This window comes from Monodon monoceros, unplaced genomic scaffold (genome assembly GCF_005190385.1).
Source record: "Monodon monoceros isolate NGI ecotype Baffin Bay Population unplaced genomic scaffold, NGI_Narwhal_1 Super_Scaffold_5, whole genome shotgun sequence".
NCBI classification, from domain to species: Eukaryota; Metazoa; Chordata; class Mammalia; order Artiodactyla; family Monodontidae; genus Monodon; species Monodon monoceros.
The window spans coordinates 104336914-104354892 of NW_021703782.1; the positions used below are offsets into that span (position 1 = coordinate 104336914).

The 17979-nt window shown below is 51.7% G+C and overlaps 1 protein-coding gene across 1 annotated transcript in view; it reads left to right on the top strand.

Annotated features, from left to right (window-relative positions):
* Positions 1–14903, top strand: part of MVB12B (multivesicular body subunit 12B) — a 183038-nt gene extending 168135 nt beyond the window's left edge. The window contains exon 10 of the mRNA XM_029201582.1: positions 11258–14903. Within this exon, the coding sequence (XP_029057415.1) occupies positions 11258–11344 (87 nt within the window). The 3' untranslated portion in view covers positions 11345–14903. The remainder of the gene's footprint in view (positions 1–11257) is intronic.
* Positions 14904–17979: the final 3076 nt, after the last annotated feature.

Genomic DNA, 17979 nt, shown 5'->3' on the forward strand with positions numbered 1-17979 from the left:
TCCACCCGTATTGAGAGGTGCGTGTAGACACTGGTCCTGAGGCTGGTTGCCCCACCAGCAGTGTGCCTGTCCCCGCCCCTGGCCTCACCCAGCCCTCGGGGACCTTGGGAAGTTTGATCCTTCCCTGAGCCTCAGCTTCCACATCTCAAAATTCAGGTTCTAAAAACAATCCCTTACTGCTGTTTCTTGTCTGGAGCCCTCTCGTAGATTTGATAGTTAACAAGACCCAGGGAGGGAAGGGTGGGAGGGTGTATGCTTGCCTTTACTTCTTTCCCCTCTTATTTTATTTAGCAAAAGGTTTCAGGTCGTGGTTCTCTACCTGCTTAACCATTAAAGTCCCTTGGATGCTTTTAAGAAATGCCGATGCCTGCCCTGCCCTCAACCCCACCCTGACCCCAGGCAGGGTCCAGGCAGCACTGGCTTTGGTTCAAACCCTTGATTCTGATGCACATGGAGGACTGCTTTTTCACTCTCAAGAGTGGGTGGGGGGTTTGATCACCTTCTGCCATGAGGCTGGGGCTAGAGTGACTTGGCCTCCCCAGTGCAGCTGGAAACCAAGGTCGGCATCACCACTGCCAGGATGCTGGCCTCACCGTGACAAAAGGCTCTTGGAATCTGGGAATCGCGTGCTGTGTCTCGAGAGGTCTGATACGTTGGTGGCAGGGTCTTCTGCCAGGGGCCCACCATCCCCGGCCCAGGGAAGCCCCACAGAGCCCCTGACAGCGACGTCTCTTTCCTGGACTTCCTGCTGCTGTGATAATGGCCCATGCCCACCAGAGGGCGCTGTGGCCAGGGCCGGGCGCCGCTCGGCTGGGCTCAGCTCTGCGAACCAAAATGCTTTTTAATTGAAAATTTTTTTAATTCAAAAAGGATTTGCTGTTTGTACGCGAGTGCAGGTTTTCCTCATGCAGGAGGCTAATGTCCTGAGTCAACAGATCCGGGCCCAAATCCACCTTCAAAGGTACTCAGTGTTTGCCCAAGGGAGTGAAAGGGCTTCCAGAAGCGGCCCTAGTCTCTTGGGCAAACACTTTGGGGCCAGCAATCCCAGGCAGAGGACAGCGTCTGTGGGAAGGGTTATCCACGGCCTAAGGGGGATTATGACGGGGTACATATGTTGAAATTTCATTTGGGGAGTTAGAGAAAACAAGAGGTGCTTTTCTCCAGCCAAGATAACCTACAAAGGGAAGAATCTCAAGGGCAGGGGTGGGCGGACAGCAATCTGTGCGGCGGGTCCCTGGCCCCCTCCTGGGGCGGCGGCGAACTTGGGCCGTGAGTCAGGAGGAGGCGACGTGTGTACTTCTGATTCTCCTCCCGCCCCCGAGGGTGAGAGAAACAGGAGTTTAGCAGTTTGTCCTTGAAAACCCTTCTATACCCCCCCTGCCGCAGTGACCGTGTCCCTACCCCTGGCCACAAAGACTGGCCTCCGACCCCCACCAGGGCCCTTCCACCCTGGCCTGCCCACCTGCGCCCCGTCGTCCCGCCCCCCACCCTGCCATCGGGAGCGCCCTTGCCGGCCCACCCCGGCAGCGTCCAGGTCTGCGGCCCACTTCCGGGCCGGCTCTGGACGTCTGGGAGCGCGGGCTTCTGTCTCCCTCCACGCACTCTCTGTGGCCAGCCCCCAACTAACCAAGGCGGCCTCGCTGCCCTGGGCGTCCCCGCCACCCTGGGAGCCGGACACAGCAAACGCTCTGGAAGAGCAGAGGTGGCACAGCTCACAGCTGTCTCCCCAGCGCGTGACGGTGCCCCTGCAGGGCGCCTGGCGCTGGGCTCGCTCCCTCACCTCTGCTGCGGGCGGCCCCAGGTGGGCGTCTCCCAGGCAAGGCCTCAAAGCACCAAAGCGAGGCCCTCCCCACCCTCTCCCCCAGCCCCTCTTCAGCAACCCCTCAGCCCTGATGCCTCTGGTCTCCTCTCTGCTCACTCCCATCCACACCCGCTCCCACATCTCACTGATTGGGCCACGGAACCGACCCACAACATCAGGTCACCTGGGAGCTGGTTGACGATGCAGAATCTCAGGCCCCACCCCAGACCTACTGAGTCAGGACCTGCATGTGTTAAAGGCTGATCAGCCTGCTGTTAACAGCCTCTTCAGAGCTGGGTGCCACCCTCTCCCCACACCTGAGGAGAGACCACACTCGCCTGTCCATGTCAGCACTGCTCTCTTGAACTTTTGCCCACCCAGAACTGCCCCCGCTAAGATCACCATGTGTTTTTAGCTACCGTGCCCCCAGCCTGTGCAGCTCAGGCACTGCTGCCCTCCTCCCTGGCCCCTGGGTCCATCGTCAGGGCTGGTTTCCTCCTCCCCTCTTGGCCCCAAGTGCCAGGCCCATCTTCTTGTCTTCCGACCCTGGGTGCTTTTCTCGAAACAACTCCACACCTGTAACTCCAGATACCCTGCCCCCCGAGTGCTTCCACTTACCATCCCTTTATTCCTGGTTCCATATGTCTCCAGCTGGGCTTGTGGCACCCCCTGGGTGCTGCTCAGGGACCACCCTCGGCCATTGGCGGAAATGCTCTTATGCTTTCTCCCCCAAGCTGCTTTCGTCCTGTGTTTGCCATTTGGGTTAAAGGCCCCGGTGTGCCCATGTCCATCCCCTGCCACTCTTGTAGGGCTCTCACCTGGCCCCGGCGCCCAGCACGGGGTCAGGGAATGTGATGGGTGCCGATGGAGCCGTGATGCGCCTGAGCAGCCACCAGGTGGCGGTATTGTCCCAAACTTTGCCCGAAGGCCTGGTCCGGGGCTGCACTGCTCCTCCATCCTCCTGGGAGCTGGAGTCCCCGGGCCATGGTCATTAGCAGGAAAGTGGGGCTACTTTGATGGGCTCCCCCACGTAGCCAACAGATGTGCAGCGAGTGCTTGCCTGGTGCTGGAGCAGGCGGGCCCTTAACCTGCCGCACCTCATCCTGCCTTCACAGTAGGCCCCGGGAGTAGAGATCATCAAGCCACCTTTTTTATCGAGGTATAATTGACATATAACATTGTATTAGTTGCGGGTGTACAACATGTTTCAGTATTTGTGTATATTGCAAAGCGATCATCATAATAAGTGGTTAATATCCCTCATCATACACAGTAACAATTTTTTTTACTTCTGACGAGAACTTTTAAGATTTAGCAACTGTCAAAGATGCAGTACAGTATTAATAACTGTAGTCACCAGGCTGTACATTCCCCCCGCATGGTGTAATTATTTCGTGACTAGAAGTTTGTGCCTTTTGACTCCCTTCACCCGTTTTGCGCACCCCACCCCACCGCTGCCTGTGGCAACCACCCATCTGCTCTTTGCACGGTGAGCTTGGTTTTGTGGTTGCTATTGTTGCTGTGTTTTAGAGTCCGCATATAAGTGAGATCAGATGGTGTTTGTCTTTCTCTGTCTGACTTATTTCATTTAGCATAATGCCCTCAAGGTCCATCCGTGTTGTCACAAAGGCAAGATTTCATTATTTTATTTTTTATTTAAAAAGATTTTTTATTGAAGTATAGTTGATTTACAATGTTGTTTCAGGTGTACAGCAAAGTGATTCAGTTATGTATGTGTGTATATATACACATACATATATTCTTTTTCAGATTCTTTATAGGTTATTACAAAATATTGAGTATATTTCGCTGTGCTATACAGTAGGTCCTTGTTGGTTATCTATATTCTATATAGCAGTGTGTATATGTTAATCCCAAACTCCTAGTTTATCCCTCCCCCCTGCTTTTCCTTTAGTAACCATAAATCTGTTTTCTATATGTCTGTGGGTCTATTTCTGTTTTGTATATAAGTTCATTTGTATCATTTTTTTTAGATTCCACATGTAAGCGATATCATATGGTATTTGTCTTTCTCTGTCGGATTTACTTCACTTAGTATGATAATCTCTAGCTCCATCCATGTTGCTGCAAATGGCATTATTTCACTCCTTTTTATGGCTGAGTAGTATTCTACTGTGTGTGTGTGTGTGTGTGTGTGTGTGTGTGTGTGTGTGCGCGTGTGTGTGTATACCACATTTTCTTTATTCATTTGTCTGTTGATGGATGTTTAAGTTGTTTCCATGTCTTTGCTATTGTAAATAGTGCTACAGTGCACATTGGGGTGCATGTATCTTTTCGAATTATGGTTTTCTCCAGATACATGCCCAGGAGTGGGATTGCAGGATCATATGGTAGCTCTATTCTTAGTTTTTTAAGGAACCTCCGTACTGTTCTCCAGTACTGTTCTCTGGGTATACCAGTTTACATTCCCACCAACACTGTAGGAGGGTTCCTTTTTCTCCACACCCTCTCCAGCATTTATTATTCATAGACTTTTTCATGATGGCCATTCTGACCAGTGTGAGGTGATACCTCATTGTAGTTTAGATCCGCATTTCTATGTTAGCAATGTTGAGCATCTTTTCATGTGCCTTTTGGCCATCTGTTATGTCTTATTTGGAGAAATGTCTATTTAGATCTTCTGCCCATTTTTTGATTGGGTTGTTTGGGCTTTTTTGATATTGAGCTGTATGAGCTGTTTGCATATTTTGGAGATTAATCCCTTGTCAGTCACATCATTTGCAAGTGTTTTCTCCCATTCTATAGGTTGTTTATAGTTTCCTTTGCTGTGCAAAAACTTTTTAAGTTTAATGAGGTCCCAGTTATTTATTTTTGTTTTTATTTCCATTACTCTAGGAGATGGATCCAAAAAGATATTGCTACGATTTATGTCAAAGAGTGTTCTGCCTATGTTTTCCTATAGGAGTTTTATAGTATCCGGTTTTACAGTTAGGTCTTTAATCCACTTTGAGTTTATTTTTGTGTATGATGTTAGAGAATGTTCTAATTTCATTCTTTTACATGTAGCTGTCCAGTTTTCCCAGCACCACTTACTGAAGAGACTGTCTTTTCTCTATTGTATGTTCTTGCCTCCTTTGTTGTAGATTGATTGACCGTAATTGCATGGGTTTATTTCTGGGCTTTCTATCATGTTCCATTGATCTATATATTCTTTTCTGTGCCGGTACCGTACTGTTTTAATTACTGTAACTTTGTAGTATAGTCTGAAGTCAGGGAGCCTGATTCCTCCAGCTTCACTTTCCTTTCTCAAGATTGCTTTGGCTATGCAGAGTCTTTTGTGTTTCCATACAAATTTTAAGGATTTTTCTTGTTCTAGTTCTGTGAAAATGCTGTTGGTAATTTGATAGGGATTACATTGAATCTGTAGATTGCCTAGGATAGTATAGTTATTTTGACAATATTGATTCTTCCAATCCAAGAACACAGTGTATCTTTCCATCTGTTTGTGTCATCTTCAATTTCTTTCATCAGCGTCTTATAGTTTTTGGAGTACAGATCTTTTGCCTCCTTAGGTAATTTTTTTTAACATCTTTATTGCAGTATAATTGCTTTACAATGGTGTGTTAGTTTCTGCTTTATAACAAAGTGAATCAGTTATACATACACATATGTTCCCATATCTCTTCCCTCTTGAGTCTCCCTCTCTCCCACCCTCCCTATCCCACCCCTCTAGGTGGTCACAAAGAACCAAGCTGATCTCCCTGTGCCATGCGGCTGCTTCCCACTAGCGATCTATTTTACGTTTGGTAGTGTATGTATGTCCATGCCACTCTCTTTCTCACAGCTTACCCTTCCCCCTCCCCATATCCTCAAGTCCATTCTCTAGTAGGTCTGTGTCTTTATTCCCGACTTACCCCTAGGTTCTTCATGACCTTTTTTTTTTTTCCTTAGATTCCATATATATGTGTTAGCATACGGTATTTGTTTTTCTCTTTCTGACTTCACTCTGTATGACAGACTCTAGGTCCATCCACCTCACTACAAGTAACTCAATTTCATTTCTTTTTATGGCTAAGTAATATTCCATTGTATATATGTGCTACATCTTCTTTATCCATTCATCCGATGATGGACACTTAGGTTGCTTCCATGTCCTGGCTATTGTAAATAGAGCTGCAATGAACATTTTGGCACATGACTCTTTTTTTTTTTCTTTTTTCATGACTCTTTTTTGAATTATGGTTTTCTCAAGGTATATGCCCAGTAGTGGGATTGCTGGGTCATATGGTAGTTCTATTTGTAGTTTTTTAAGGAACCTCCATACTGTTTTCCATAGTGGCTGTATCAATTTACATTCCCACCAGCAGTGCAAGAGGGTTCCCTTTTTTCCACACCCTCTCCAGCATTTATTGTTTCTAGATTTTTTTGATAATGACCATTCTGACCGGTGTGAGATGATATCTCATTGTAATTTTGATTTGCATTTCTCTAATGATTAATGATGTTGAGCATCCTTTCATGTGTTTGTTGGCAATCTGTATATCTTCTTTGGAGAAATGTCTATTTAGGTCTTCTGCCCATTTTTGAATTGCGTTGTTTGTTTTTTTGATATTGAGCTGCATGAGCAGCTTGTAAATTTTGGAGATTAATCCTTTGTCAGTTGCTTCATTTGCAAATATTTTCTCCCATTCTGAGGGTTGTCTTTTGGTCTTATTTATGGTTTCCTTTGCTGTGCAAAAGCTTTGAAGTTTCATTAGGTCCCATTTGTTTATTTTTGTTTTTATTTCCATTTCTCTAGGAGGTGGGTCAAAAAGGATCTTGCTGTGATTTATGTCATAGAGTGTTCTGCCTCTGTTTTCCTCTAAGATTTTGATAGTGTCTGGCCTTAAATTTAGGTCTTTAATCCATTTTGAGTTTATTTTTATGTATGGTTTTAGGGAGTGTTTCATACTTTTACATGTACCTGTCCAGTTTTCCCAGCACCACTTACTGAAGAGGCTGTCTTTTCTCCACTGTATGTTCTTGCCTCCTTTATCAAAGATAAGGTGACCATATGTGTGTGGGTTTATCTCTGGGCTTTCTATCCTGTTCCATTGATCAATATTTCTGTTTTTGTGCCAGTACCATACTGTCTTGATTACTGTAGCTTTGTAGTATAGTCTGAAGTCAGGGAGCCTGAGTCCTTCAGCTCCATTTTTCGTTCTCAAGATTGCTTTGGGGCTTCCCTGGTGGCGCAGTGGTTGGGAGTCAGCCTGCCGATGCAGGGGACACAGGTTTGTGCCCCAGTCAGGGAAGATCCCACATGCCACGGAGCAGCTAGGCCCGTGAGCCATGGCTGCTGAGCCTGTGCGTCTGGAGCCTGTGCTCCGCAACGGGAGAGGCCACAACAGTGAGAGGCCTGTGTACCGCAAAAAAAAAAAAAAAAAAAAAAAAAAAAAAAAGATTGCTTTGGCTATTTGGGATCTTTTGTGTTTCCATACAAACTGTGAATTTTTTTGTTCTAGTTCTGTGAAAAATGCCAGTGGTAGTTTGATAGGGATTGCATTGAATCTGTAGATTGCTTTGGGTAGTAGAGTCATTTTCACAGTGTTGATTCTTCCAATCCAAGAACATGGTATATCTCTCCATCTATTTGTATTATCTTTAATTTCTTTCATCAGTGTCTTATAATTTTCTGCATACAGGTCTTTTGTCTCCCTAGGTAAGTTTATTCCTAAATATTTTATTCTTTTTGTTGCAGTGGTAAATGGGAGTGTTTTCTTAATTTCACTTTCAGATTTTTCATCATTAGTGTATAAGAATGCCAGAGATTTCTGTGCATTAATCTTGTATCCTGCTACTTTACCAAATTCATTGATTAGCTCTAGTAGTTTTCTGGTAGCATCTTTAGGATTCTGTATGTAGAGTATCATGTCATCTGCAAACAGTGACAGCTTTACTTCTTCTTTTCCAATTTGGATTCCTTTTATTTATTTCTTTTTCTTCTCTGATTGCTGTGGCTAGAACTTCCAAAACTATGTTGAATAAGAATGGTGAGAGTGGGCAACCTTGTCTTGTTCCTGATCTTAGTGGAAATGGTTTCAGTTTTTCACCATTGAGGACGATGTTGGCTGTGGGTTTGTCATATATGGCCTTTATTATGTTGAGGGAAGTTCCTTCTATGCCTACTTTCTGCAGGGTTTTTATCATAAATGGGTGTTGAATTTTGTCGAAAGCTTTCTCTGCACCTATTGAGATGATCATATGGTTTTTCTCCTTCAATTTGTTAATATGGTGTATCACGTTGATTGATTTGCGTATATTGAAGAATCCTTGCATTCCTGGAATAAACCCCACTTGATCATGGTGTATGATCCTTTTAATGTGCTGTTGGATTCTGTTTGCTAGTATTTTGTTGAGGATTTTTGCATCTATGTTCATCAGCAATATTGGCCTGTAGTTTTCTTTCTTTGTGACATCCTTGAATAAAAGTGATGAGGGTGAACATCCTTGTCTTGTTCCTGATCTTAGAGGAAACACTTTCAGCTCTTCACCATTGAGTATGATGTTAGCTGTGGGTTTGTCGTATAGGGCCTTTATTATGTTGAGATAGGTTACCTCTGTGCCCACTTTCTGGAGAATTTTTATCATAAACGGATGTTGAATTTTATCAAAAGTTTTTCCTGCATCTATTGAGATAATCATATGGTTTTTATCCTTCAATTTGTTAATGTGGTGTATCACATTGATTGACTTACAGATGTTGAAAAATCCTTGCATCCCTGGGCTAAATCCCACTTGATCATGGTGTATGATCCAACGTGATTCAACGTATTGTTGGATTCAATTTGCTGGTATTTTGTTGAGGATTTTTGCATCTGTGTTCATCAGTGATATTGTAATCTTCTTTTTTTGTGGTATCTTTCTTTGTCTGGTTTTGATATCAGGATGATGGTGGCATCATAGAATGAGTTCGGAAGTCTTCCTTGCTCTGCAATTTTTTTAAAATAGTTTAGTTTGAGAAGGACAGGTATCAACTCTTCTCTAAATGTTTGATAGAATTCGCCTGTGAAGCCATCTGGTCCTGAACTTTTGTTTGTTGGGAGTTTTTTAATCACAGATTAAATTTCAGTACTTGTAAATTGGTCTGTTCATATTTTCTGTTTCTTCCTGGATCAGTCTTGAGAAATTGTACCTTTCTAAGAATTTGTCCATTTTTTCCAGATTGTCCATTTTATTGGCATATAGTTGCTTGTAGTAGTCTCTTATGGTCCTTTGTATTTCTGTGTCAGCTGTAACTTCTCTTTTTTCATTTCTGATTTTATTGATTTGGGCCCTCTCCCTTTTTTGCTTGATGAGTCTGGCTAAAGGTTTATCAATTTTGCTTCTTTTTTCAAAGAACCAGCTTTCAGTTTCATTGAAGATTTCATTCTTTTTTTTTTATCGCTGAGGAATATTCTACTGTATATGTACCACATTTTCTTTATCCATTCATCCATTGATAGACACTTAGGTTGGTCCATATCTTGACTATTGTAAATAATGCTGCTGTGAACACGGGGGTACGTAGAACTTTTTGAATTAGTGTTTTCTTTTCTTGAGGTAAATTCCCAGAAGTGAATCATGTGACAGTGCTATTTTAGTTTTTTAAGGAACCTCCATACTGTACCAATTTACATTCGCACCAACAGCGTACGAGGGTTCCCTTTGCTCCACATCCTCGCCAACATTTATTTCTTGATGTGACCCCTCTTTAGAGATGAGTTCACTGAGGTTCAGAGGAGGAAAGACCTGCCTGAGGTCACCCTGCAACGTCAAGTCCTTCCCTCCCCGCCCCTTCTGTTTGTAGGGACCACAGTCCTATCACCAGTGTCACCTGGTCCCTGTGGCTGCTCAGGGCTGCTCACCTCTGCCGCTTACACGGGACAGCCAGGGCCAGCCCAGCCCTCGCCCCCGCACCCAGCGCCAGCCTGGATCTGTGTCGGTCCTGGGTCGGCCTCCGGGACCGCTGGCAGGGTGGCTGAGGACGCAGTGCTGCAGTGGTAGTCTGCTGGCTCCCTCGGCCTCCCCACCATTTCCCCTTGGGAGGAGTAAAACCTTCCAGAAGCTTCTGCTTCCCCTCATTTCTAGAACGATCCCTAAAGCCCCTCAGCCCGTAGCTGTGCTCCTTGCTCTGCATGGCCCTCAGAAGTGCCTCCTTGCCACAGGCAGCTCACTTTGGGGGTCGGGAGGGCATTTGGAGCCCACGGCTGCGGCTGGGGTCTGCACCCTATTGGGTGGGCACCCAGCGGTCACCCTCGTGCTGGGATGGTTCCACGTCACCTTCCTGGCAGCCCCCCCCCCCCCGGTGTCTCCGAGGCAACAACTTCAGGTAGTGGCTGAGTTCAACCAGGCAGCTCAACTTTGCGTTACGTAGGGAAGCCCGTTTTATGGCAATTCTACTGCTAAAAAGTTTTAAAATATTATTTTAAATGTTTAACAACCACTGACCTAATCTAAGCAACTCATTTCTAAGACCCATGGACCCACATGGCTGCCCTGCGTGGTGTCCAGGCCATTCCCACGGCCCCGCTCCCCAGCCCCGCAGCCTCGGGCCTGGCCCTTACTGCCCGGCGGGCACTCCTCACCTGTGCCCCCTCTTCTTCCTGGCATGCCCTGCCCAACGTTTGGATGTTGAAATCCTGCCTGGCCTTCAAGGTGAACCACAGGTGTCCCACCCCTTCTGTAAATTTCCGCCAGACTCGGAAGCTACCTTCTGTCATTTCCGTGAGCCGGGGTCAGGTAGGCAGTCTTGGGTCTCAGGCGGGAGGGTTGAGCTCAGGTTCGGGCCGGCAGCAGGGCGGGCCGGGCACAGGTATACTCCGCCAGCGCCCGCCCTGGCCAGGCTCACGGAGCCCCAGGTCCATCACGTGCGAGGAAGTGCCTGGGAGCTCAGTGCGGAGCACGCTTTGGGGTGTGGGGTGGCACCCCTTCCCTGCGTCCCATGTCAGCCGGTGTTTGTCTTCAGGTCAGGAAGCAGTGAGCAGAGCAGCAAGTCCAGGGGTCCCCCAAGCCTGGTGGCTGCGGCTAGCCCAGGTCAGGTCTGAGATGGAGCCCCAGCTCTGTCCCTTCCCGTCCGTGGGACTCCTCCAGCAGCAGGAGCGTGGGGACCATCCGCCGGGGGGCAGCAGGGCGCACGCAGGGCAGCTGTGCGCGTCTGCTGCAGGCACCGCGGCTTTGGGCGCTGCTGGAGCCGAGAGCTCACCTTTCAGGGGGCGGGCAGGGCCCGGGAGGCACCAAGTGTCACCAACTAGACAGCCGCCTGCAGCACCAAAGGCGTCTCCCCCCCCCCCCCCCGGCCGTGCAGGTGCACAGCTCAAGCCTGCGGTACGTGTGCACGTGCGGAGGGCCGCCCTTCCCATGCCCTCAGGGCCTGCGCCTGCCTGTCCGAGGCCATGGGGTGGGGGTGGGGGTGGGGGGGTCCTTCTCTGGTGTCCTCTAGCCCTGACTGTGCTGCTCTCCCCCCTCACCCTGCAGTACGAGTACAGCTTCCGCACGGAGCAGAGCGCCGCCGCCCGGCTCCCGCCCAGCCCCACCCGGTGCCAGCAGATCCCCCAGTCCTGAGGGGCCGCCTGCGGGGAGAAGATGCATTGCCCAGACTACTGAGCGCCCCCCTCGCCCGGTCCCTCCCACCGCCCATCCACACTGCCCCGCTTGGCGCTTCTGGGAGACTCTGGGCAGCTGAGCTGTTACCTCCTCGGTCATCAGCTTGCCTGACGTGACACCCCGCTTCCCTGGGGATGCTGTTCATAATCTCGACTAATCTGTGTGTGCTGTAGTGACCAGTGGCTCCTACCATGTCTGTGTGATGACCAGTTGTCCTGCGAACAACCCTACCCACCGCGGGAGTCACCCCGAGGGCCCTGGACAGTTGTTCTGGCCGTCCAGTGACGCCACCGGCTCCCTGCTCTCCGGACTGTCACCACCACTAAGCCATTGCTTCCTCCCAGAAGACCCTGAGGGGCTGGCGGCTTCGCACAGGGCCCTCCAGGGCTGACGGATCGCCCCAGACCCACGGAACACATCGCTTATGCCAACGGCATCAGGTGTCCGAGAATTTCACAGGGACCCTAAGGAAACATGGGAGGAGGCTGCCAGTGGGTCCCCAAGTGGACAACCTCGGACTCACCCCTCAGTTCACACACTGGATGCCCTGAGGTCGGGGGACAGCCATCCCCCAGCCACCGGCCCAGAGAGGACTTGCCTTCCCGGCGAGACGGCCGTGTGGCCAGGTGCTTGCCTGGACGTGAGCTTTGCTGCCAGGACGCTGGGCTCACTCACCTCACACCCTCATCCCCACAAAGGGCTCATCTCTGCAGTGCCCACGTGCCAACGACAGCTCCAACTGCCCGGCCCGGTGCTCTGACCGTGACCAGGACGTGGGTGAAGAGGCTCTGTGAGCCCGTGCCCAGGGACGTGGACACGCGGTCACCCAGCTTCTCAGAGCCAGGCTGTGTCTTAGTGGCCTCTGCTAACAGGAACAGTTGTTTTGAAAAGTCCGTCTGACCCAGGTCACCAAACTGGGGCCAGAACTGACATCTCTGCCACGAGTGGCCAGTGGCCATGCTGGTGTTCCCCACAGTGCCGGCTGGGACTGGGTGCCAGTCCCATCGGTGCCATGGGAATGGGGCCGCTGTCCTCCCTGGAGGCTCGGTCCTCACCCTGTGGCTGCCTTGTCTGGCCATTGGAATTTGTCCTAACTCCCCAGAACTTGGTATCTCACATCTTGGGGGTCACCAGATGGTTGGCGCTTTGGACGTGAGGTTCGATGTGTGTCTGGTCGCTGGCATAGGAAGGCAGCCTAGGAGAACCACTGCCCAGCCAGGGACAGCCCCTCCTCCCTGCAGTTCCTAGGGTGGCACAGGGCTGGCTGGGGCGCAGCAGGAACTGGCCAGCAGTTAGGAGCCGCCGCCTCTGGCTGAGAAGTGAGGCCGGGGCAGAACATCCCTCACAGACCTGCGTCAGCCCCACCGTCCCCACCCCCCTCCACTCTTCCCCCACGGCTGCCCCTTGGTCTTCATTTCGATACCTCCTGATTTCTGGGCGTTAGAGATGTGCTCACCTCTCCCCACTGTCCCCGAGACCTGAGGACATCCCCAGTGGGGCTGGCCTTCCCGCGTGGCCAGGTGGCAGGAAAAGGCAGTTAGCTGGTGGAACCCGCCAGGGCCCGGGAGGCACGGGATGGAAAGTCCCCGTGAGGACCCTTTGGGATCGGTGCTTACCCAGGACAGAGCCGATGAACCGGTCTCAAATGTACCCACTGAAATGAGCGGGCTGTTTCTGGGGAATTGGGGGAGCCCCGTGGGGCCCGGAGAACCTGTGTCCGCTGCTGCCGTTTGGACGGGTGGGGCTGGTCCAAAACCGGCAGAGGGGTGACGTCTCCGCTCACCTCTGTCCGGCTGTGTTGGCTCTTGGGCTCTGTCCTTGCATCTCTCCTCACACCCCAGCTGTGGGATCATCTCCAAACAGGTAACACCCCACGGCCGTTCTCCCTTGACTGAGAACCAAGCACTTTGGCGGCTCCGATGGGCCCTAGGAGGTCCAGAGACAGCCCCGTGGGACCCCTTGTCAGGGAGCAAGAGAGCAGTGAGGGTGTGTCTGGGGAGAGGAGCCGCCAGCCCCGCCAGCCCCCCGCCAGCCCCGGGCCACCCTGCAGTTCTGGGACAGGCAGGCAAGGCAGCGCTGCAGGGCCGCCGGGAAGAGGGCAAACCTCTGTGGACTCAGGCGAGCTGGAGAGGCCTCCACAACGTTCCAGACTTGGTCTGGGTCTAACAGCGACTGTGAACGTCGCCATGACGGCAGCTTAAGACAATGAAGCAGTGACAGTGTTAAAAAGTCGGCGTCCGTGGTGGATTTTAGGCTGCTCCAAACTCTGCACCTTTCCTTCTGAGGTGGGTGCCCACGTGCCCCGCCTGCCCTGTGTGGAAGTGGAGCTCGCTCACCTCGGGACCGAGCCACCTCTCTTTCTTTCTGGGACGGTGCTTTTCTTCACAAACCCTCTGTTCACGTGGGGAGGGAAGGCAGGGGTTCTCTCGGAGACGTGAAGGGCAGCAGCCTCCATCCTTCCCGGAAGGACTGACCAGAGCACAACATCCCCTGCTGCCTTCTCTTTCCCCCGAACGTTCCGAGTCTCTCTCCAAAGGCCTTGGAAACAGCACAGCGGTGATAAGGAGCAAGCAGTTGACTCCAAGTTCACTTGCAAATTTATAACAAGGCTTTTTCCACCCAAGTCCGGGAACTGGTACCAGCCACAGCCTCCACTTGGAGGGATGAGCACCCTGGTGGCGGGGAGAAATAGCTGGTTAGGCCCCCGCCCTAGCTCCCCAGAGGGCCACCCTGCTGGGAGGCTCTGATGGCCACCACCTGCCCCCGTGTCCTTCAGAAGGCGGCGGGGGGCGAGGAGGACCAACACGTACAAAGCACCTACTCCTTGCCAGGCGCTAGGCTGGCACTTGAAGCACATTTTCTCCTGTCACCACCCCTCTCCCCCAAAAAAACAAATACTCCGAAGCGTATGCTGTTTGCTCCCGGTTCCAGATGAAGAAGCTGAGACATGTCCACAGGCACAAAGCTGGTGAGTGGCAGAGGCAGGATCTGGCCCCAGAGCCCCCAGTGCCAGCTGTCCCATCACGAGCACCTGCCTCCAGTCCAGTAATGGGTTCCCAGCTGTCACTGGCCCTGCTGGTGTGACAGTGTCTCGCCGAGCACGGGGCGAGAGCTGGGTGCAGTCCCGGGGCTGCGGGCTGCCCGTCACCGTTTACAGGGGTCCCGGCCCACAGCTCCCCTGAGAGCTGGCGCGCCCAAGGGTGAGGCACAGAGAGGCCTTGACGGCAGCCCCATGCCTGCTGGGCGCACGAAAGCCGAGCTCACCTCCCCAGGGCCTGGAGGGGCCGGGTGCCCACTCTCACCACGCCCCCGGGGTGGCCAGCTTTCTTCACCTGTTGCGACCATGCTGGTGGGGCCTGTCACCACCAGGAGACAGGCCTCAGGCAGGTGGCTATGTCACTAGCTTAGGAACAACGTCCTACCGCGTGTATTTATTTGAGGTGACTCCAGTACTTGGCAAAGGGGAGTTTCACTGTGTGATTGTCTTCTTAATATAATTTGTTAAATAAACGTTTGTTTTAACCTTTCCCCAGCTCGCTGCTGTCTCTGAGGCACCGAGATCGGCTTCCCTCGGGGGATGCCCTGGGCTCCAGCTCTCTCCAGCTCATCCCAGCTGCTGGCTGGGTTGGCCAGCACCCTGGCCTTCCAGCCTTCTAGAAAGAGCTGGTGGGTTTCTTTGCCCCCGGTTAGCTTAGATGACCTGGTGACAAGCCAGAAGGATCCAAGAGGAGCGAAGAAAGCCCTGCCATTCTCTGGCAACAGCCCTCTGGAATGCTTCTGGAGGGAGAAAACACCAGTTTCCATAAAAGCATGTGAAACGCGTGCATTTTAATGGGTCGCCAGCAAGGAACGCAAAGGGGCGCTTCTATCTCTGGCTCGCCCCGAGCCTTGTCTGTGCCGAGCCGGGGCCATCCGGCTGCTGGGAGTGGGGGGGCATGCAACCACGTCCAGCGCTGGTGGTTTTGTCCTGTCTCCACTGCTCACCTGCTGGCAATATGCCACCCCAAATGCCAGGGAGGGGCTGCCAGCCCTGGACGCACACAGGCTCCTTGTGAGCACACGACTGGTGAGGTTTCACCACCATAGCTCTTTACCTTCTTCATAAGTGGCTTTGCAGTTTGGGGCTGGACACCCTGTTCATGCCAGACTAAGGCGAGAATCGGGTGACGCTTAGCTCTCATCTCACTAGGACCATGAAAGTCCCCAAAAGGGTACTGGCACCTCCAGCCCAGGCCCCCACCTCTGGCATCCCTCAGGTCTTTTTCCCACAATGGGAGACGGAGAACAGCCCAGAGAGTTCCACGAGAAACCCACGAAGTACACTCAACATGGAGTTTGAAGAGTCCCTCCTAGTGCCGGGTCACCAAGGAAGTACACGTAGTAGCCTTTGACATCCAAGACACAGAATCTGCACTGCTCGGGGGGTCGCCGGGGGGGGAAGCACCTCACACATGGGCCTTTGGGCAGCAAGAAATTGAAGTCCACACTCTACAGCCTGGGCCAGGGTGGGCTTAGTGGCCAGACCCAAAGGATACTCAGACCACAAAGCAGGACACAGCCTAACCTCAAAGGGGCCAGAGCAGGCAACACCTGTTTCTCCTCTGTCTCACCCACACTGCCTCATCTGTCTCTGTCTGGGTGTCTTCTTGCTTCTCGTTCTCTCACACCCTGGCCCTCCCTCTTCCATGCTCTGTGCACCAGCATATGTGGCACATACATGCTCACATGGCCACCCAAGTTTGCACATTCTCAGTTCACAAGACCCAGAGGCAAGAGTCCCAGGACAGACTCTGATTGGCTGGGTCAGGTGACCCCCCCCTTCTGCCCCTAGCAGCTCTGGCCCTGGTGGGAGGGGGAGTGTGTGATCACAAGGCATCTGGAGCAGGTGTAGGTTTAGACCCTCTAGAGGCATCTGCTACACAGCGGGGCGAGGCTGTAGGCAGAGGGGTGGGACACCTCCCTGGAGAGATGGAGGAGCCCTCCACCACTCTGTGACGGGGGAGGATGGTGAGGTGGGTCGAGCACCATTCATCCATCCACACATCCACCCAACCGTCCAAGCCGTGTTGTATGAGCACTTTCCACATTCAGGCCCCGAGCCGGGCACTGGGGACTCAGCAATGACTGACACCACTGACGTCCCTGTCCTCGTGAAGTCGATGGTCTAGCCCATCCCACTCCACCCCCCACACACACACCCCAGCCATGTCTCTCCTACTCCCCCTACTTCTGCCTGCTATTTCCCACCATAACTGGCTCATCCCTAAAACTCTAGAGGCTCCCTGAGCCCCACCCTCACCTTTCTCCCCCTCTGCATCCTCCTGGCAGCTGGGAGCAGCTGTGTCTTTAACTACCCTTAGCTCTATCGCGGTCAGTCTCCTTGAGGTCCAGCCACATAGTCCCAGCAGCCACCTGGAGGTCTCCACTTGGATGTTTCGCCTTGACCTCAGCACATCCCGAGCCGAATGTACCATCTTCCCCCAGGCCCCACATTGTTCCCCTTCTCCTAACTTCCCCGTCCCTGGAGCAGCTCCACCATCTCTCACGAGAGTCACCCCCACCCCCACCTGGAGCCGTCTATGATCACCCTGTTTCCAGCTGGACAGTTCTCTCATCTAAACTTGCTTTCAAACTCAGCCACTATTTTTCTTGCTACTCCTTTTTAAGTTCTGGCCTCGACACTGTTCCCTGGATGACAGCATCAACCCCTTAACCATTCCCCTGCTGCCCGTGTCCTCCCCTCTCATCCGTCTTCCTCATGACCAGGATCCAATAGGACTGCTCCACTGACAGTACTTCACCCCTCACCCTAAGAATGAAATCTGAGCCCCCCAGGTTTCCGTCCACCACTGTCCTAGGTCTGACCCCCACCTCCCATCCCAGCCTCACCTGCCACTAATCTCCCTGCTGAATTATTAGTGCTTCCTCAAACCCTAAGCTCTGCTTCCTTGCGTTTACATATGCTATTCCCTCTGCCTAGAATACTTTTCCCTCATTTTTTTCTGCCTGGTAAACTCCTGTTCATCCTTCAAGACTTGCTCATGTATCTTCTCTGGGATGTCCTTCTTGACCCCTTCAAGCCACTGTACACCTTGCATTTTAAAGCCATTGATCCATTGGTGGTATTGGAGCCATTTGATCCTCTCATTATGTTATCTGCTCCTGGAAGAAGGGGTATATGTCTCATTTATTACACAGTCCTCCCCAGCCACACATATACTCAAACTGAGCACCCAGTACAAGCCTAGAGAAATAGCAGGCATTAGCAAACACTCTTTGAATGAGTTTCTTGAAGTGGGTGGGCTGGACTCAATTGCTGAGGAGCCTAAGAAGAATGGGCCCCAGTGGCACTTGCTATGAGGCTTGGGACCACCCCAGGGATCATGATGACAAGCACTGGGCCTCCATGGACAAGTCTACGCTGGCTTCAAAGACACCAGAGACAAGAGTGAGAGCTGGGCCCTTATCTGGCTCCTTTTTGAAGCCGTGGTGCCCAACACAATCCATGATGGCGGTGGGGTGGGGGCAGGAAGGTGGACTGCCACGGGCTGCTGGTTCTCTCCCTTGAGCCCAACTCAGGGAGATGCCGGAGA